Here is a 21,244-nt window from a genome sequence, read left to right on the forward strand (position 1 = left end):
GGGTCAGCGCGGGGGCGGGCCCCCGCCCCTCTTCCTGAATATGGATGAGGGGGCGGGCGGGGGGCACGGCCACCCCCGGGCACGGCCGAGGGGGCTCGGGTGGGCAGCGGTGGCAAACTCTGGCAAATTTTGGCAAACATTTGGCCATTTCCCTCTGGGTTGGAGGGTTCCCCTTCTGCCGGGAACCCGAGTCATGGGAGAGATCCCGCTGCGGATTCCCATGTCCTGTTCTCATGTCTGCCTCTCTGCAGCTAAACCCAAATCTGGCTTGGCCGGGTTTGCCACTGACCCATGGGAGAACCGCTTGAATCGCCTTTATTCTGGTTCATGCTAAAACTACACGAGGTGGGAAGGGGTTTCTGCTGCTTGTTTTTTTTTTTCTTTCTTTTTTCTTTTTGGCCTGAGTCTGTCTGTAATAACAGTGACAGACAGCTAATTGGAGCCGTTCTGAAGAACAGACACATCTGTCTCCGCAGTTGCTTGGCGCAGCAAGCGATGCTGTTTAGGAGAGGAATGGAAGAAGAGCACCTGTCCCATAGAAACTGGAAGAGGCATTGAGAGAGGCAAAACAAGCAACACGCTGATGTTCGGCAAGGAGGTGAAACACTTCCCGTCCAGGCCACAGGTTCTGGCATAATGGTAGGTGGCTTGGATTTTGGAGATCTGTGTTCTCGGAAGGATTTCTGACCACTACTTAGTATCAGGTTATTTCTGCTCTTGGCTGCAGTCAGACGTGGGACAGTAACCCTGAAACAGGAGACACCAGAAGCCAAAGTGACTAAAGAGGCCGCTGACAATCATAGATCTGAAATGGGTCTTCCAGGAGCCCAGCTGGATGATTCAGCCTGGTATGAATATAGCAAAGCAGGAGCACAGGATATAGGATATAAATAGGAGAGTGGCTCATCCTCGTCTCTGTGACACATGACGGAGCTGGCTGGTGCTCGGAGTGAAACAGGCACAGGGACCCCGAGAAATGCCCCTGCCTGTAGGCTGCTAGTGACCACGGTGGCTTAAAGGAAGGCAGCCCAGGACCTGGGTAAGGTGGTGCTGTCTCACAAGGCCCAGGTGACACGCTGTGATGAACTGGTCTCACCACAGGGTGCCACTCTCTCTCCAGGCGCTGAATGGCCGGATGGACAGACAGAAACGGATGGATGGACAGCTTTTCTGTCTGTCCTTCCCACAAGACCACGGACCATGTCCATGTTTTCACTGATCTTTCTGGGTGCCAGCCTCAAGTGGTCCTGTGCTTGAGCTGCTGTGCTCAGTCTCTTTGGGAAGAGCTGCACGACGCATGGGACAGGGCTCCTTCTACTGTGCTAGAGGGGATGCACTGGGGCACGCAAGAGGGCTGAGATGCAGACAGAACCTGGACCTCTCGCTGGGGTGAATGCAGCTGAGCACCAAACTCCTGACTGCATCAAAACACACCACTAGGATTTTGCAGACTGGTGGCTGACAGCACAGGAGGACTCCTGGGGACTGAATTTCCCACGAAAAGAAGGGCAGAGACACTGGAGTACAGCCCAGGTGGTGCAAATTTATGCAAATCAGTAGCTTGGTAGAGGAGCTCTCAAACAAGACAGGCACATCTGTCTCTGCAGTTGCTCAGCACCTAAACAGCAAAGCAATTTCGGATGAGAACTAATATCCTGTCCAGTAGACTGATCTAATAAAAGCTGAAAGAGTACTTTACAGAGATAAAATGTCCTAGAATAGTGGAATTTGGTGACAATACAAGGGTGTAATGCCGTTCTGGAAACCATGACTGCACCTTCCGCCTCCGGCGCCTGCAAGTCAGGTGAGATTGCCAAAGGACAGCAGATCGCAGAAGGTACAGCGCCAAGTGCCAGCTTTCCTTGGGGCCCTCAGGGTTATACCAAGGGCCGCTAAATATCACCTCTTGTCTTGCTTCATCCTAACAACACCAAGTGAAGTGACACAGCGAGGAAAAACGGTGAGCCCCACCATCTTTATGCACTGGACAGGGAGATGACACAGCAGTGGTTCTCAGCTGAAGTGGGAGAATGTGAGCAGTTAAGGAGAGAGGGCAGCCCTTGGAGGTGGGAAGAGCACAGTTGGTTATATTTGCACACACCATGTTTAGGCTGAAAGGGATGGCTTGTAAACACGAGGGAAACGTAAGTGTGGATTCCCCACCTCCTGTGTCTCATGGAAGTAGGGAGGAAGGCAGGATCCAAAGTGTCACGGTCCTTGTGGTGGCACCCAGCAGTCTTCTGCCTGTCTCTGAGAGACAGCTTTTGGATCTGGTGTCCCAAGGGCTGGGCTCTAGCCTCAGAGTGAATCAGATGGAAAGAGGAGGTGGATTGGAAAGTAAAAATCTCTCTTTCTGACACAGTTATAATACATTAAATGAGTTAGCACCTGAGGCTACAAGTGAGAAGACATGGATTTTACTCGTGGCTCTGTTACCAGGGCACTTTTTAGGCAGAAGCACTCCACCTCTCTTTAAACAGAAGCGTCCCTTCTATAATGCAGAGATGCTGGTGCCTGCCGAGCCTTTGAGCTTGGATCCACAAATAGAACGTGTCAAAATATTGCAACATATCATTAACCTGAAGGACAGTGTGAGAAGAGACAAGCTAGGGACCGGCTTTCCCAGATGTCGTTCCAAATGCATGACATCAGCATAAAAACCTGGTTCACCCCAGTGGAAAATCAGAGGAATAGGGCTGAGGCAGGCCACAGAGTCTCAGGGTACGTCCCCTCAATGAGACTTGCTGCAGCGAAGCTGGGAAATTAAACCTGAGAAGAGGATCCAGCAGACTTCAGTTGATAAAGATGTTCGTGCGGGTGGGCCTGAAACCCTCTGTGTGTGCTGTTTGCTAGAGCGGGGCACCAAACTTGATCAATATACAGATCTTCCAAAGAGGTATAGACCTTGTACAGTGAATTTCACCTTACCGAAGCCTTGCATTCCTACAGAAGCCATCCCTAGAGCCCCAGGTGAACCACAGGTAGAACACCAGGCCAGAGTTTATCCTCCAGCCCTTGAGATGACTCAGATAACAAGAATCCCCCTTGAAACTCTGTTCACAGTCAGACAGCTCTTACTGCCACTTACTTGCTGAAATTTAGGCAGTTATTTTCTTTCATTTCCTTTTTAAATCTTGGCTCATTTGTCCCCAGTTATTCCCTTGTTTACTATACTCAACTTCTCATTTTCTCTGTCTGGTATTTGCATCTCCAAATCCTGCTAATTATTTATTGCCTTTCCCTCTAGCTGCCATTCTCCAAGCTATGCTAGGTTAGTTCGTTCAGCTTTAAACCTCCCTTAAAAGCCAAACTCTCCAGCTTGTTAATCATTGTCTCCTGCGGGGACTTGATTACAGGACCCAGTCCATGGAAGAAAATGATTAACTCCCCTGCCTTGCAATCAATAATTCCTCTACAAAGCAGCCTAATTCTCCTCGCCATGGAGGCGCGCGGCAATACGGATGCTGGATGACACCAGTGTTGGCCGTTGGGTGCGACGTTGGGTTGGGCGGCCTGGCATGGGTGACACCACCAGGCTGTGACACTGGCAGAGCCTGCACGTCAGCGGCCGCATCCAACACCGCCTGCCTGTGGCCACCACAGGCTTCTGGCCCACAGTCTGCGCCAAGATGGCGGCAGGGCCTGGCAGAGGAGGAGAGCGGCTGGGGCAGACCCGGCCCCCGGGCAGTGGGGCTCAGCACTGGGGCTCACGGGGGAGGTTTTGTTCCTCCCACCCGTTTCAGGGCCGGGCGGGGGGCTCAGACCCCCGGCGGCGACAGCTGCCGCCAAGGCCGCGCCCGCCCTCTGCTCCCCTCCCCGAGAGGGAGTAGACGCGGACAGAGCACCTTTAACGCGCGGCAGGCCCGCCCCTGGAGTCCCGCCTCCCGCCTTTTCCCATTGGCTAGCGCTGCTATTGTTTTTGGCCTTTATGACAGCACCTCTCTCACTTTGGTCTCTGATTGGCCGAAGCGGCACTTCTCTCGGGGATCCTCTCTCAATAGCGCCGCTGGGCCCGCCCGAAAAGGCGTCGGCGCGTCTGCCCTGGCTTTGGCGGCGCGGTGCTCTGCTCGAGCCGGTCTTTAGCGACGCTCCCTGGCTGAGGGGAGCGGCTGGGCCGGGGCCGGGGCCTGGGATGGCGGGGCTGGGCCCCCGCGTCTGAGCGCCGTCGGCGGGGAGGCAGGGCCGGGCGGGCTGGGCCCGCGGCGGGTAGGAGCGGGGCCTGCGCCGGCAGGGGGGCTTACGGGGAGGGGCTCCCGGGGAGGGGCGCCGGGACACCTCAGCCCGGGGCGGCAGGGCCTGTCCCGGCGGTACGGCCTGGCTGCGGCGGGGGCCGCGGCCCGCTGAGGTGAGCGGCGGGGCGGTGCTGCGGCGGGCGGCCCCGGGTGAGAGGGGAGCCGGGACGTGCCTGCCGGCTGTTAGCAGCCCGCGCCTCGCTGCCCGGTTTTTGCCTGCAGGGAGTCCGTCAGGAAAAAAAAAGGCTTCGTACCCTGCCCGGGGCCGCTGCGGGTCTTCGGGTACAGCCGGTGCCGGCCCGCAGGCTACCGGTTGCCCGGGCGGACCTCTCTGCTCTCTGGGTTTCTGCCCTTCGCAAACACTCCAGCGCGTCCCTGGGAGGCAGCTCTGTGCCTCCTTCTGCAGCCTGGGACCTTCCAGAGGCGCCTCTGCCTGGCGTGAAGGGCAGAAAGTAACTTAAGATTTTTCTCCAGCTCTCTGGTTGCTTTAGGAGCCTTTAAAATAGGCAGTGCTGCCTTGGCCAGCGTAGAGTGAAGTGACCGTGTACTGTTACTTTGCTTCACTCACCGCCTTCTTGCTTGTTTGTGCAGCCACCTTCTAGAGGGGAAAAACCCGAAAACCGAACGACAAAAAAGTGAGGATACTTATTTCCGAAAGACATCCCTGAACTGGGATTCTCTGTCTGATGGGTGTAGATTATTGTTGATACTTCTGCTTTTGGTATTTTTCTTTGGTTGTTTTTAGTGTTACAGTTCCTTTCTTTTTAAGTTTAGTTCAGAACAAGATGTGAAAGTGAAACTTGGAGGAAAGAGAGAAAACAGTCCTCAGTCACTGGCTATGACAGTCCTTGTCTTGTGAGTTTGTTCTAAGGATAAAATGCAAAATACAACTGTTGTGACCAAGAGTGAGATTTGAAGAGCCATCTTGAAAAGGAAGAGGAAAAAAAGGCTCTTTTAAGCATTTAAGTTATAGAAGTAACAGTCATATTTAAGCAGGAATCTGGTCAGTGCAGTTTTCTCTTGCACAAATACAGCGTTTTAAGGACAAATCTTAACCATTGTGTGATCTGTACTTGCAAGATTCTCAGATACCATTTTCAGAAAGAAAGAAAAAAACCTTTTATTTTTTTATTAGAGCTGAATCTCTGGTAGTGTGTAATTCACCTTTACGTGCTTGGGCTTTGAGAGCACAGAGAATTGCCAGTGATTTGAGCCCCGAATTTCACTGAGCTCTGGTACAGTTATGGTGCCATGAATCAGGAAACGACATCCCCTCGGTGAGAGGCAATCGTTTTCACTGCAGGTGCAGCTGAGCCTTCCCCACCACTCTTGTCACAGCAACCTATGAGTCGTATGGATATTCTTGGTCTGAATGAAGCTTGGCAGTCCAGTGCCTGGACAGGGGAATACTTCTCAGCCAAGTCAGGCTGAGTGTAGCAAGTGTAGTGTAGAAAACCTACACTACTCAGCGGTAGTGTAGAAAACCGTTTTATTTTGTTTTCAGGTGTATGGTGAATAGAGCTGCGTGTTAGAAGGAAAAGGCAAACCAGGACTGTGGCACTGGTTTCCTTTTATGTGGCTACGGGGTGATATTACCCTCGTTGCGTAGGTTGGGCTGGCTGGCGAGAACATCCCCGTGGAGGCAGGGTGTGGTGAGTGATCTCTTGGATATGCTCAGCTGTCTGGATTTATTTTGGACTAGACAGGGCAAGGGTTTGGACAGTGTGCTGTAAGGGGCAGTGTTGCTGGGGATGATAAAACCTAGCTGGATCCTTGCTATCGGTTCCTGGTCCTGTTGTTGTGGAAATTTTGTTGGCGATTTCGACAGGAATGGGACAGTTCTCCAGATCCTCGCTGTAGCCCTTAGCTATTAGAAAAGCATGGGGATTGTGCTGTCTTGTTTTATTATGTTGGATGTTCTGTTGCTCTGCCTTTATGTATACACTCCATCTTGGGAGGAAGAATAGGATACTAATACCAGGCCACAGCGGGCAGCCTGGCTTAGAGGTAAGCTTGATTCTGCATTGCCCTTTGAAACCTCGTGACTGGAGCTCTGTTACATGAGGGCAACTCCTCGTCTTATCAGCAGCTCGCTGCTGTTGTGTGATAGTGGTGGCTTCTAGGGAAAAAGAATGGAGCCTGTTTGTTCTTTTTATAAGGAAGATGTTTTTCCCGTGTATTTCTCTCGCAGCTTTATGCTCAAGCTCTTTTCAGTGTGACAGGCAGATTGGATTCTTTGTCCCAGAAGAGATATTAGGAGGTTGTGACAGTTCGCAGTTAATGATGCTATTCTGCCCATCCTGTGAGGTTTTCTCTACCCTTTCCCAGCTTTCTTTAAAAATCAGATAGACTTTTTTCTGTGTTGGCAAATGTGAACATACTTTTCCTTGCTGCTGCTGAGATGCAGTGGTGTTTCAGAGGAAGAGGATGGAGCAAAATTGTTGACAGAAAATCATTCTTGATGGTGTCAATTCAGAGAAGTGAGAAGTTGGAGGGAAGAGAGAGATAAGTCTGGCGTATTAAGGTTGTTTGCCGGAACCTCTACTAGAACTAGGATTTTTGGCGCAGATTTTGCCATCTCAGTACGAAGTTGATCTTTCCAGGTCTGCACGTGTTTGTTTAATGTGTCGTCTCTTGTGTAGCACAGCATACAGCAGTCGCAAAAGAAAAATCCCAGCTCAGCAAGCATCTGTCAGCATGGGTGAATCAAAGGGAGGATTTGTTAGCTGAGGGTGGGATGATCCCCTTACCCCTCAGAAGACCTGGGAGGGGTCTCGGCCTCTGAAGCAGAGTCTGTGGCTGATGGTCTCGAGCAGTTGTTGGGGAATGCACTACTGAACTTTGAAAGCTCAACAGATTACACAGGGCTGTGTTGATTCTTTCCGACTTGTGAGTCACCCAGAACCTCACAGGGAAAATTACCTTCTGAGTCCTGTCGTGAAGGCTGTCAGTTTTTTGTCATGCAGCCAGGGCTAAAGTCAAACAGGGAGATTTTTCTTTTTTGAGACAAATCCTGGATAGCACACATACTGCTAGAGCACTGCCTCTGGCAATGTATATCTTTAAGATGTCAGTTAATAGATATTATTTTTCTTTAATCTGTGTGTTGTCCGTGACTGTGTCTTTGCGGAGTGGCAGGAGAGATGATAGGACCCTTGTGTTTGCATTCAGGTCGTAGCTGGTCAAGTGCTTTAAGGTGAGGGTTGCTGTTTTAGGGTGGGAAGAGGAGAGGATTTGCACAAGAATCAGGAGCAGGCTTAGTAAGGTAAATCAGGTCAAAACTCTACTATATACTAAATGCTGCTCTGAAGTACTGTGTGCCATTGTCCACTTTAGCCTCCAAGGGATAAACTGCTGCTGCTGTTGTTTCTGCCAAACCCACCAGTACAGGCATGAAGCATGTGGAGTTTTATGGATGGTAGAGCAGAGTTTCCCTTTCATTTCTGGAGGGACAGTTGATATCACAGCAGTGTAGGGCCTGGGGAATGGACAGGTGGCAGAAAAGATGTGAATGTTCTCTCAGGGAAGGCAGCTCCAAAAAGTTTCATCAGGGGAATAGGAAGTTCTGTCTTGTTGTCTTTCCAAGGGGCAGGAGAGGTGTGAGGTGTAGGGTAGGCAAAAGAACCGGGTGCCATGACTCTTCTGATTCTGACCATAGCTCTCTGCTGCCCAGGGGTTTGACCTTAGGAAACCTGTTAGGTAGGACTGCGTCTGGTTCTGGGTTTGTGAACTAGCGGTGATGATGCTGATCTGTGTCTGAGAAATGCAATGCAATTGAGACTGGTGGGTGTAAAGAAGCTGGAGACCTTTATGCTAACAGGGTTTAAAAAAGGTGCTGTCTTCTCACAGCCTTACTCTTCTGCTTAAAATCAGAATAGTTCTGGGGTCTTGCAGAGGGCTAGAAGAAAAATGCCGTATCTTGGCTTTTGCCAGGGTTGGTTTTGGATGAGAAAGAGTCCGTACAGTCCCTTTAAGTAAAAGTATGTGAGGCTCTCCTGCTCTCAGACTGTGGGGTTGGTAGCAACAATGGGTTTTAGGTAGGGGACTTCATTTTTTTTTTTTTTTTTTCTTTGCAATAGTTTAAATCAAATCATTGGCTATAACTTCTTGATCTTAGGAGCTAGAATGATAATTAATGTGCTGGTACAGTGAAGTTTCTGTCTCCATCCGATAATGCCATGTATTGCTGCTGAGTCTTGATTTATTCTATGAATCTGCCAAAGCTCAAAAAATCACAAAATTTAATCCAGCATAATATTACGGTATTTTGAAGGTGCTTGTTACTTTGATACAAGATAGTGTTTTTGTACTGTCCACCCTAATGGCTGCGTGCAGAGTGAGGGCAGGTGGCATTTCATTGTGTAATACAGTCTTTCTGATTATGATAATTTGCTGTAACAAGCAGGAAGCAGTTATGTAGGAGCCTAATGGCAGGGATGTGTGTTTTAGCTCTGACTCACAACTGATTTAATGTTGCTTTTTGTCTCTGCTGTGGTTGTCTTGCACTGTGTTTGACCTGGACCAGAAGGAAGTCAGGGTATTCCAGTCCATGATGTCTGTGATGAGATTCTCCGGGTCTGGCAACATCACACATTCGACTGCCCTGGTGACAGCACTAGATAATGTGACAACTTTGACCCCGACAACAACGCAGGCAATCAATGACACCAACATCACTGTGCCGCACAAGTGCCTGTTGTTGCTCTATGAGGACATTGGGAAGTCCAGGTGAGATGGAGGAAATGGGACCATGGTCTGGCCCTGGGCCAGGGGAAAGAGCTTGCTTTCTCAGAGTTTGGTTGAGCAGGGACCGGGGCTGGTACCTTGCCTTCTCGATGCTGAAGAACAGGAAAAAAAAAAAAATGTTTTATTTACTTTTTGCAGAGTCCGCTACTGGGATCTTCTGCTCCTGGTTCCCAATGTGCTTTTCTTTATGTTTCTTCTCTGGAAGCTGCCCTCTGCCAGGGCCAAAATCCGGGTCACTTCCAGCCCAATCTTCACTACATTCTACATACTAGTGAGTACCGCTCTGTGCTTTTGAACTGATGAGTTAGGGTTTTTTATTACCACTCATGAACAATATCACAGAACGAGTGGAGAGAGAGCATAGACCAGATCTCACAGGGATGAAGTCTGTTTTTAGTTGAAGGTATACTACAAGAAGGAGACACGGATGTTTATTATTTTTTTTTCACTGTCTGAATTCTGCTTTTCACAGATTCTGGGACCGTATCTGCTGGGTTTGGGTGGATTTTGTTCTCCTGTGGTGATTTTATTCTTTTTTTATTTCCCCCTTCTTTTGTTGCTTTTCTGTCATGGAACTTAGCATCTTGCACTTTCTTGTTTCTTGCAGTCACATGTGACACAAAACCAGCTTCTCACTGAGGTAGTGAAAGTGAAACACTGGCGAATACGTGAAGCTGTTGGAAAGCTCGGTCATCTGCTATAGAAAAGAGTGATGTGACAAGGTTCTGGTTAGTCTGGGAACGTAGGCACCCAGCTCTTAGTTTCTTTCGCATCGTATCAAAGTGACTGCTGACTTGATGATGTTCTTGTTACTTCTTAAGGTGGAAACAGAATATATAGGCAGTACAGTTACAACTCTCAAATGTGTAAGACCTGTCTCCTCTCCTCAGTTTAAAAAGGCACGGGCAACTTTTGATCCTATTAAGCTGTTCCCTGTAGTAATCTCCAAACTTCATACCTATTAACTGTGATACTGCTCACAGGGCATGATAAATGCAGCTGAGGACATACCTGGATTTGTTTAAAAATGTCATTGAGAAGATTTATCATAGGTGCTTTTTGAGATCTTGGCTCTTACTCAGTGAGATTAGTAGAGGTTGTAGAAGTAAATATGTGTTTGAGTTGGTTTAGGTGGGAGGCGCTCTTCTTTGGGCTGTGTACAGGTACTGGCATGGCAAAACCCAAGAAGCATCAAAACCAAATCTGAGCTAGTAGCCTCAACTGAATCTTTAGTGGAAAGTCTTGTTAGCTTTTTTAGGCCTGGGCACTGGGCTTGTGCACAGTTTTGGATAACCAGGTATACACACGAATGCTTCAAACTTTTAAAAATATTACCAACCATTTTCAGTCTGGATTTAAATCTTCCTTTATGCTTCCGTTAATGCACAGAATCCTTGGAAGTTTGTGCCAAAGGCTTTGAAAAGCAAAACTCCTGAGAAACCGAAGGGAAGAAAAAAGTGAACTGACCATATGTTGTTGACTTTTTCAAAACAGAGCGAGAAGCAGAAACTGATGAAACAGCCTTAGAGGAAAACACTTTAATTCAGTTTGATCTTCTGGAATATGTTATTGGGAAATGAGGATGTGTGTTCTGTGAGGATTTCCTTTTAAATGGCTGTTTGTCATGCCTTGAAGGAATGCTTTCTTGAGGAGTCAATGATTAAATCAAAGTTAGTAGATTGGGAAGAGTGCCTACCTACTCAGAGAGGAAGCAAAAAGGGTGTGTTTTCCTCTCCAATGAGTTGTTGCTGCTTCAGAACACCATATATTTGGGGGCACTTCTTTTTTGTCAGTGTTTTGTCCCAGGGTTTTCCACCCCAGAAGGAGCGTTGTATTATTCTTCTTTCATGGCATTTGCATCCCATCTTCCTCTAAGGAGGAAATATTCAACTGTAGGTGGCTTATTGGTCATTTCTGTTCTTCAGCCACCTTGAAAGCAGCTTGGACTCTTTGTTCTCTGATAGATTTAGCTGTCTCATACCTGCATTGTTGGAATTAGCCTGTGACTTGGAGAATTTTATCTGGAAAAATTACTTTTTTAGAGGGTAAGTCAGCACAGCAGAGGGTAGATATATCCAACTGAGCTCTTAATTGCATAGTATGGCTGTGACAGCACAGGAGTTGGTAAATTAGCCTTGGTGAGCTCCATGCTGTCATGCTTAAATGGTACATGAGCTGACTTGGGTATCTCTGTGTTGCACTGTGCAGTAAAATAAGATGTTTTAAAGCTGTTGGCTGCAGCTGAGATTTTCCTTTGCATTCCTGGGCATTCTCAGTGTTAAATGAGAGAACTGCAGATTTTAGTTTTATCACAGATCTGAAGTGTGGTAGTTGGTACGGAGTGGTTTCTGTTGTCTGATACGATTTGTTTATTCAGTTGTACCAAGCACTGGGTCTTGTAATTTGGAGGGATATGTTTTTTGTCTGTGTTTTTTCCTCCCCTGCCCCAGCGGACTGAAGAGTGGGAAGACTGCCTGTAAAAGTACTGTTGTAAGGAGTGGATGAGACCTCTTCAGAGCTGTTTAATCTGACAGTTGAGGAAATTTATTCCTTCCTAAATTCTAAGCCTGAGGAATCTTCTTTGGGAAATTAACTCTAATAAGCTACAGGAAATCCTTAGTACGTATTATCAGGCTTGAAAGCTGACCTGGAAATGGTATTCCAAAAGGGTTTCTGGTCACTGGTGTATATGTGCCTTCTGACACGAGCTCACTTTTGGTATCTTTTTGTGTAGGTATTTGTGGTGGCTTTAGTTGGTATTGCCCGTGCTGTTGTCTCCATGACTGTGAGTGCCTCTGATGCTGCCACAGTTGCTGATAAGGTAGGTACAACGCTGATTTTAGGGGCTCTGCTTTGTGCAGTTCTGGTCACAGCAATCTGCTAAGGCTTTCCTTTTATGCACATACAAGAAGAATGTGTTTCCTTCCAGTACTCATAGCTATGTGTACGATGGAATCCTGTTCTGATATCTGTATCTAAATGATCACAACATCCAGGGCTGTAAAACAATGGACTTCCTAAAATAGATGCACAAATAGTGGTGGCAAAACTTTCCTGTTGCAGAGATGGGATGACTCTGCGTTGCCAAAGCTAAACATTCAGATTCCTTTAGTGGATAGGCAAGACCTGGCCTTTGCTACTCTTGCAATATTTGGGTGGTTCTTCAAAAAATATTTAATTCTTCTGTGTTGAAAGCAAATAAAAGCGAATTTGTTTTTGAGACTGGTACCTGAACGTCCTTGCAGACACTCTGAGCACAGGGTGAACCCTCAGCAAACAGGAAACAGCTTTGTACGTGCTGTTCCTTTGTAGCCATTTGACCTGTAGCAGAATATTACCTAAAACAAAAAGCTCTGTAGTTACTGAGCTGTTAGAAAAAGAAGAGCCACACACAGAGTACAGGTCTTCTGGCTTTATTCTCTGGGGTTGGTGTTGTTCTTTCGCTTTTCCCTTTAATGTTACCTGTCAAAGCATTGCAGTGTATGGCTTGTTCTGAGTGGCTGCATGTTTGTAGCATTTTAATTCACCTCTGTTGAGAACATGTGAGAAGGTGCTTTTCTTCAGCTCTGTTGGTGTTGCTGCTAAGTGCACTTTGTTGAGGAGTCATGCTCTAAGACAGATACTTTGCCAATTTTTCCTGTAAACACGTTTTATGTCTATTCTGTTTCTATTGTTTTCTCTCACATATATACACACACATTGTGTATTTTCTGAGATTGAAGTGTCTCACCAAATGCCTCTTAAAATATGTGTATCTTCGAGAGAGTGCCATTCAATGTTTAGAGGAAAAGGATTAATAAGTGAGAATCTGGGGTCTTGTTCTAGGTTTGGCACTGATTTGTGGTGTGACTACGTGGAAAGCTGCCTCACCTTCTGGTTTTTTGGTCTTATTTTCCCAAATAAAGCATGGGAATGAAAATGATAAGCTGGAAGTGGGAGGGCTTTAGAATTGAATATACTTTAGATTTCAGGACTAGTAGCTTTGGAAGAGTGTAGAATACTGAGTTTATTCAGTCATAACTGTACTGCAGAATCTACTGCTTTAAGAACTGGCCCTGTTTAATATTATACTTTTAAGATTCATGGGTTTGTGCTCCTTGTGCGTATAGCAGAGAAAACACATCCAAGGCAAGTGGCAGATCCTCAAGTGTGGCAGACTGTGGCCACTTCCTCTCTCCATAGACATGCTATTTGCTTGCTCCCACACAACTGTTCTATTTCACAGGCATGGACAGGGCTTGGAACGAACATATAATTAACACCCCTACAAAACATGAGGAAGGTTTGTGGAAATGACCTGCTTCATTCAGAGGCTGTCATCCCCTGGAGCAGAGTGTGGAGTTTCGCTGTATTAACTTCCGACTGGTTCCTGGCTCCAGCTAACCATGTTTGTCTGGTTTCTGTTATCCCTCAGATCCTGTGGGAGATCACAAGGTTCTTCCTTCTGGCGATTGAGCTGAGTGTGGTGATTCTTGGCCTTGCCTTTGGTACGTGTCAGGAGGGGTTTGAGTGCTTTGAATGTCTCCTATTCCCTTTCATTCCACAGAAGCTGCATTTGTAAGTTTGTGGAAATGCTGATTCTATAAAGTGAAGGAGCTCTAGAATATAGACAAAGGACAAATTGGGCAGTTTTAGTTAGAAATGGCTGAAAAACTGATTATATTTACAGATCTATGGCTTGGGCAATTTCAGGATTTGTATGTGCTTTGTTTGTCCTGCATGCATGTGGTGAAGGAGTGTACAGTTTAGGTAAAGACGACTTACGCAAAGATCAACTGTCTGATCTTTGCTTCAACCCCATTTTATTTAAAATGGTTCTGTTGGGGGTCCTTCTGTCCCCTCCTTGGTTGGTTTGATTCCATCCTGGCTTCATTCAGCAGCTTTAACTGTACCTGTAACTCTACGTTTTTTTTTCACTTGTGTGAGCGAAAATGCTGTTTGGAGCACCTCTTCCTGTGGGTCAGAGGTAGAGGAAAGGGAAATTGGTAGGTGTCACTGTTGCATCTGCCAGTGGGACATCTGAGCACTACTTGTTTCATCTTTTGAGGGCTCATGGAATAATTGAGGTTGGAAGAAACTTTACAACATCTCAGTGTACATGATACTGGAGTAATTCCTGACTTTTTTCTTTTTTTTTTTTTTTTTTTTTGAACCATAGTGGAAGGACTTAGTTACCTTCTGTATATTAGTGTGGGCAGAAGGAAAGCAAGTTAAAACCTGTTGTTTTGTAAGTATTATTTTGTCTGTGAAAGGCTCAACTCTCCAAACAGGGAAGCAGTTTCTAGTGGTTGAGTGAGCTTTAACCTTCCCTTGAAGGCCTCTGGAAATACAAATGTTTTCCTGTATTGATGTTTGAGACAACTGATTTTTACCAGGGCTGTGATCACATCCTAAGTCACTTCTGTATTTCTTAATCCCAGGTCACCTGGAGAGCAAGTCGAGTGTGAAACGTGTTCTGGGAATCACTACGGTGCTGTCTCTGGCATATTCTGTCACCCAGGTGAGTATTTTGGAGCAGAAGAATTAGTCTTTGCAGAAGAGGGGACTTTGCTTGGAGTTAGGCAGTTAAATGTGGGACTGCTGTCTGCAAAGTGGCAGCTTTGCTCTCTGGATGAGATTTGGGGGGAATACTGGATGCTTGTGGCAACATACCAGGATCCCAGAGCATACACCAGACTATATCTCCCCATCTTCGTTGTGGCAGAAGGTCAAGACATGAGCTGAGGTTTAGATGGATTGCCTTGTTTAGTGAATCTTGGGACATGGGTGAGAGTTTTTCCACACCTGAGCCACAAGTGCCATCAATACTAGATAAAGATGTGAGGTGTGCTTGCCAGATAAGAGCAGCGCACTGGGCCTCTTGTCTCCTGAGTCTTTGAGAGCTGAGAGCTCCTGCTTCTGTTCAAACTAGCAGCTGGCTTGCTAGCTCAGTTTATTAGCTGTGTCTCCTTCTCTCTGAACAATGCAGTATGTGTCTGGGTTTATCCTCCTCGGTATGTAAGTGGTCAGCCCTGTGTCTCTATACTTGGGGCAGCACCAGAATAACACACAGATCTTTGTTCTGTGACCAGTGTCTTGCTTGCGGAGGCAGTGAGCTGATCATTACCACATGATAATGCTGGAGGAGCCTCCTTAAATACCAAGTGTTTGAGCTGTATCTGGGTTCAGTGGTGCTTACAAGCACTTTTTTCTCTCTGCTGTCTGTATGGTAGCTTCTGTTCATATCATTTTTCAGGAATTCAAGTAAATGAGACAATGTCCTTTCCCACCTCTTACAAAATACAAAAGCCTACATTTCTGCATGTTTCAGCAGGAAAGGTATACTTTAGCGCTGGAAATGGAACTCTGTCTATTTCAAACAGAAAAAGACTTGCATCCTCTATCCTTTCATTAAGTCACTCTCCTGGAATGTTGTCAATGCTGGCTTCCTTCAGATGCAGATTACTGCCACTTTTTTCCCTACTTCTTGTTTTCAGTTTCTTCTTCATCTCCTGTGTGAGCTTAATTTGGTCTAAGCAGAGCAATAGTTAGTTCTTAGGTGGCAGGGACAGCTCTTGTCTGAACTTCTTTCAACACAGTCTCCTTTGTCCAGACACTCACTCTAGTGATGATGCTGCCTATAACAGAATCACATTGGTGCCACTTCTCTCCTAGGGTACCCTGGAAATCCTGTACCCTGATGCCCACCTTTCAGCAGAAGACTTCAACATCTATGGCCATGGAGGGAGACACTTTTGGCTTGCCAGCTCCTGTTTCTTCTTTCTGGTAAGCACTGGGCATGTGTTACGCACTCTAATTTCTTCTTTGTATTTTCTAAATGGGGTCAGGAGGATAATTTGTGTATAATAAAGCCCTAGTCCCCCTCCTGCCTGATACAGTGCGGCACTGATGCTTTTCCTGTGGCAGGGGAGGTGAGTGTGAGCTGTGGCAGCTGAATTCCAGCTGAACTCAGGTTTTCTTCACTCCATTGTTTCTCAGTGACCAGCCTTTGTGTGCTGATGGGGGTGAGGTGTGGAGCCTTCACATCTGCACCATCTGCACAGGGTTTAATATCAGGGGGTCTGTGCCTCTGTCCCAAGACATCTAGGGAGCACGTGACACCACACACCATCCTTGTGAAGATTGTTGAGTTCAGTTTTCCAGCAGCTATGGAACAGTTAATTCTTTGTCTCAACAGGTCTATTCCTTGGTGGTGATTCTTCCAAAAACTCCTCTGAAAGACCGGATTTCTTTGCCCTGTAAGTGACTGTAGTGTGTTCCATAGTATAGATGGAGGCAGCACCATGATAAAACGTAGGTGGGAGTAAGGGGTTCCTGTATCTGGTTGCGCTGCAGGTACATCCCACTGTCTCAGGGCACAGATACATGGCAAACGATCGATAAGTTATCCCTGGAAAAATAGTATGTTGTGCCTTTTGCAGAGCAGAGTAAGAGCAATTACATTGCTACTTCAGTAGCTAAACAATTACATTAAGAAAACAAGATTTACTGCTCAGTTAATTATACAGATGCAATGTAAATATATAATCCTCAGAGAGCCGTAAGAAATGGCTTCTTAATAATAGCTTCTTTATGATGTTAAAGTGTACATGCTGGTCATCCCCTGGGAAAGAAAGGCTAATTGGGAGCTGGTTAATAATTTTTATCTGGGCATTTACTTTATTAAGATGCTTCTCTGGTTTTTCTTTTTGTTGCGGAATATCTGCAGTTCTTGATTTGGGAGAGCAGCTGTGTACTAAGCTGTTTGCTTGGGCTGTTCTCTCTCTTAAGTAGTGTTGGCTTCTATGTGTGGGTACCCTGAGGGAGTGGATATGTGTGGTAAATGCCACAAGCAGGTGGTCCTGGGCCTGATCTGCCTAGTGTCCAGCATACCCTGCTACTCCTGTTTGGGTCTCCTGACCAGTTTTATTAGTGCTGTACATGAGAAGGGCACTGCTCCTGGTTCAGCTGTGGGTTTTTTGTTTGTTTTTCTTATGTTCAATTATGTGACTGACACTGGTTCCAGATGCTTGCCAAGAAAATCTGTGCATGTGTCACCCTGACTATGTGTTTTCAAGACCTGTCTTGTATGTGTATGTGTATACACATGCAGGGGTGTAAACCTGTCTTGTATGTGTATACACATGCAGGGGTGTATGGTTTAGTTTGCTGTACCTCCATCAGTCCACATGGGACAGAAAAATGCAGTCTTAATTCTTCTGCCCACATAGGACAGAAAAATGCAGTCTTAATTCTTCATGAGTTCCTAAACAGACAAGATGGTGAGATGCTTCTGTTAGATTTGCCATCTCCATCAAACAGATTTGCACTGGGCTGGTGCTTGTGAGATTGAGCTTCACCTGTGTCCATGTCTTTCCTACAGCCAGGAAGAGTTTTTATGTTTATGCTGGAATCCTGGCACTGCTGACCCTGGTGCAGGGCCTGGGCAGTGCCCTCCTCTGTGTGGATATCATTGAAGGACTGTGGTATGTATGCTGGAGGACGGGGTCTGCAGCCCCGTTTCTTATGTTGCATTTGAGTGTCTTTCAACACTGTCTGTCCCAAGAAAACAAACTTGTGCTGTGTTCTAAAGAAGGAATAAAGTTGTTGGTTCTGTTTTGTGCCAAAAGTCCTCTGTGTGGTCAGGAAACTCACAGTGGAGAGGTCTATGGAGCTGCATGCTCTGCAGTGGTCTTGAAGTGTTGAGTAATAGTTTGAATCCAAATGCCTGGCCATTGGCTCGTGTGTCATAGGTAATAAGGGGGGGAAAGTAGTCTGTTTGCTAGAAATGGCATGGAGATACCTTATTCATATACAGAGTCTCATTCTGCAGGGATCAGTGTCACTTCTGTGAGTCAAAATTGGGAGCGCTAAGACTGTGCTCTTGGTCAGACCTTGGGTCTTGGCACGGTTTCCTCATGAGCGTCTAGGAGCAGTGACACATGTTGATGGCAATGTCTGTTACTTTGCATCAGTTTGAATTTGTTAGCACAAGACTTTTCTTGTGCTCCGCTTGGGCACTCTGGAGGGAAATGGGATCATTCTGGGGGGATGTGGCAGGTGTTATCCAGCTGTATTGTGCTTGAGTGCTAAATTCCTTCATGTTTCCTTTTGCCGTTGACAGCTGTGTTGATGCTACCACGTTCCTTTACTTCATCTTCTTTGCACCTCTCATCTATGTGGCATTCCTTAAAGGCTTCTTTGGGTGAGTAGCCAGGAACAGGAGTTTAGAGGCTTTTATGGTCATTTAATTGTTCCGCACCCAAGCTCTCTCCATCTGTAGAATAAAGGCAGGGACTAGAATGCCAGTTAGGGAACCTGTTTTTAGTTTCCGGCCTTGCAGTTTTTCTTGTGTGACCCAGGGCTGCTTGCTTCTATCCCAGACTCCTTTGTATTCAAAGTAGAGCTGATAGTAATGTTCCTCCCAAACATTTATTGGGGATCACTTCTTCAGTGTCTGCATCCTGTTTAGTGCAAAGTTTTGCTGCTGAAGTTGGTGACTAAATCGTTAGTGAGAGATTGAGTCCCGGAAGATTAAGTGGTCTCCTGGGTGGGTTTTGGGATAGGTTTGTAGAAAGAACCTAGGGATTAGGTAACCCTTTGGCTGAGGACTGCTCTGCAATGGGCCCAAGAGTCACCAGTTTAAAGCACTCGGAAGTGGGATTCCTGGGTCGGGGTTGCCGCCGTGTGGCCATTCAGAGGAGATGCATCTTGGTAGAAAAAACCGAGTGTTTTAGCATAGGTCTTTGCTTTTATCATCCGTAAGCAAGAAACATCAGGCTTTAAAATAACTAAGAACATAAAGTACTCTTAAAATATCAAAATGTGCCTCTGTCACCTTCTGAAATCAAAGGAACAGTGTCTGGAGTTAGAGATGGAAACTGCTCATCCCCAGGTGTTTGTATTTTGGGTTTCCTGGTGTGCACAGATGGAACTTGAGGTGGACTTTTGTTCAGTTCGTGTCAGGAACCAGGCTGCTGTGGAGTCCACTGGATGCTGTTGCCCTCAGTAACTCAGAGCTCCCAGAGATGAGAACACCTTTCCCACACTGGAGTTGGGATTCTGTCAGGTGACAGAATCAGATTCTCTTAACTGACTTAGTCCAAAGCTCCATGTAGCATTACTTCATTGCAATTACTCTGCTAAGTATATTTCAGGACTGAAAGCTAGTGTGGAGAGTTCTTAGGGTCTGAACACACAATTTCTTAGTGTAGGTGAGTTTCAGTTAAGGATAACTGGCTGTGATACCACATTGTTTAAACATGTATTTTTAATCACTCCAGGTCTGAACCGAAGATCCTTTTCTCCTACAAATGTCAGGTGGATGAACCTGAGGATGTGGATGTGCACCTACCCCACCCTTATGCTGTTGCCAAGAAGGAAGGAATGGATTCTGGGTTCTACTCGAGCACTCAGATTGATACCACAGCCTACCTGGATGACGTGGCCTCTATGCCGTATCACGTGGGCAGCATCAACAGTACAGACAGTGACCGCTGGAAAGCTATCAATGCCTAAGGCAGGGCTACCCTGCTCACACAACGCCTCATTCCTTTCCTTCCAAACTCCCTGATACCACAGCTGTTAGGATGTCCGTTGGAAATCTGTCCTTGGCTATCTGCCATGGCTTTCCTCTCTTCCTTAGGATTTCCAAAACCTATTGTGGAACTAAGTTGGCAGTCCAAACCCTGTTGAAAAGACTGTTTTCTGTTGCTACCTGAGAACAATGTAGAACAGTTTTGTTCATAAATGTATAAACACTGAACCTTCCTGATCCTCCATGTTCTAGATGTGACTATGACCCAGAAGACAGGCCTGACTGGCACCTCTTCCTTTTCAATGACTGAAAGCACTTGTCTGCCAATTAGGGGAATGGCGTTGAGGGATGAAAGTGTTGATTTGACTGCTGTATTGTACGTATACAGAAAGAGTTTGGGGGTTGACAACAAAGATGGTCTTCCTGAGCTTTTTCAAGCAGCATGGTTGCCCAGGTCTTGTCGTAATGCAACAGCATAGGTGGCGATAGCAGTGTCTGCAGAGGGAAGCTGGTCGCCTGGGCTCATCTCTTGTTTCAGTTAATACTGATGAAAATAATGAATTGTAGTTGCTAGGGTTAAAAGGAGTGTTCTGAGCGTGTGGGAATGAGAAGAGAGGTATGAAGAAGAATGAACTGTTCTTTGTGCCCTGGGAGCATTTTTGGGGGGGTTAATAGCCAGCAGCATGCATGTGAACTGAGTGAACAATAGGGTGACAGAAGGACAAACAGTGCTGCTGTCTAGCTGAGCTGAGGTAGTCTGTGAAACATTCTATGGAGGCTGTACTGCTGTGCATCTGAGCTCACAGGAGAATCTAAGTAACAACACTGAATTAGGGCTGAGTTTCAAGAACAAACCTCAGAGGTAGGTGCATTTTCCATCTGCACCCTTCTTCATGGTGCTCTCAGCATCTTGGAGAGTGCTGTGAAGGAGGAAGTTGACTCTGCAGATGAAGGCTCCAGAGATGTTAAGGTGCTTGAGGCAGAGCAGAAGCCCATGATGAGTCCAAGCTGTCAGAATTTATTGACTGGAAATTCTCAAACACCATAGGTGTGCTAGAATCAAGCTTGCTGGTGTTCTAAGTTGGGAGGCAAGTGGGAGATGGATGTGTTTCTCTGGCAGTGTCCTTTTCTTATGTTGCAGTTCAGATCCCCAGACTTCTGCTGGTCTGAATGAGTTTTATGGCTCGATGTGTTGAAAATACTTATGTGCATGTGGAGCGTGGTTCATTTAAAGACTATCTGGATCTTCTTATTAACCTCTTCCATGCTGGAAAAGGGACTACTGTTGTCTGAGCTGTCTGGCATGCAGTTTCAAGACATTTTGTTCCAATCCAGGGACTGTTCAGCTGAAAGCTGCATCAGACTGGTTTTGGGGACGTACTGTGCTCGCCAAGGATGAAGAGGTGTATTCCTCTAGCTTTGGGGGTGCTTTCCTACCTGAGTCCTCCAGGTAGGTGCAGATCTGCTATAAGCAATAGCAACTTTCCATTAGAGGTGGTAGAAAGAGGGAATTTGAAACGTTTAAGGACTGTGTGAATCCCTTGCCCTAACTCACTGCTGTTCCTGAAAAATATTGAGGTGAGAGTTTCTGCAAAATCATCGTGCAGTGTGGAGGTGTTAGTTTGGATCATGAGCAGGTAGGGGAAAGCATTTGCTACCAGGTGTTCCCACCATAGGGAAGGCTTGGGTAAGAACATGAAGTTATATTGGTTGCCAAAACTATGCAGGCCCTTTGCTTATCTTTTTTTTT

At 46.4% G+C, this 21,244-nt stretch overlaps 2 protein-coding genes across 2 annotated transcripts in view; one reads left to right on the forward strand and one right to left on the reverse strand.

The window, feature by feature from the left end:
- Window positions 1-5,864, reverse strand: part of MCM2 (minichromosome maintenance complex component 2) — an 18,364-nt gene extending 12,500 nt beyond the window's left edge. The window contains exons 1-2 of the mRNA XM_009889886.1: window positions 5,829-5,864; window positions 3,712-4,665 (exon numbers count right to left, since the gene is read on the reverse strand). Coding sequence (XP_009888188.1) covers window positions 3,712-4,665; window positions 5,829-5,864 — 990 coding nt within the window. The remainder of the gene's footprint in view (window positions 1-3,711; window positions 4,666-5,828) is intronic.
- Window positions 5,865-8,784: 2,920 nt separating this feature from the next.
- On the forward strand, window positions 8,785-19,863 carry TPRA1 (transmembrane protein, adipocyte asscociated 1). Its single transcript, XM_009889887.1, has 10 exons — window positions 8,785-8,960; window positions 9,117-9,249; window positions 11,713-11,799; window positions 13,393-13,465; window positions 14,399-14,478; window positions 15,633-15,743; window positions 16,156-16,216; window positions 17,341-17,443; window positions 18,082-18,162; window positions 19,241-19,863. The coding sequence occupies exons 1-10, from the start codon at window positions 8,785-8,787 to the stop codon at window positions 19,473-19,475; spliced, it is 1,140 nt and encodes a 379-aa protein (XP_009888189.1). The 3' UTR covers window positions 19,476-19,863.
- The last annotated feature ends 1,381 nt before the right edge of the window (window positions 19,864-21,244 follow it).

The sequence above is a fragment of the Charadrius vociferus genome, unplaced genomic scaffold, assembly GCF_000708025.1.
Source record: "Charadrius vociferus isolate BGI_N301 unplaced genomic scaffold, ASM70802v2 scaffold257, whole genome shotgun sequence".
Taxonomy (NCBI): Eukaryota; Metazoa; Chordata; class Aves; order Charadriiformes; family Charadriidae; genus Charadrius; species Charadrius vociferus.

Bases quoted from the DNA above. Each gene is read 5' to 3' on its own strand.
- TPRA1 (XM_009889887.1), top strand. From the start codon at position 8,785: ATGTCTGTGATGAGATTCTCCGGGTCTGGCAACATCACACATTCGACT. The intron at 9,250-11,712 runs GTGAGTACCGCT...CTTTTTGTGTAG, and splicing joins TCACTACATTCTACATACTA to GTATTTGTGGTGGCTTTAGT. The intron at 13,466-14,398 runs GTACGTGTCAGG...TCTTAATCCCAG, and splicing joins GATTCTTGGCCTTGCCTTTG to GTCACCTGGAGAGCAAGTCG.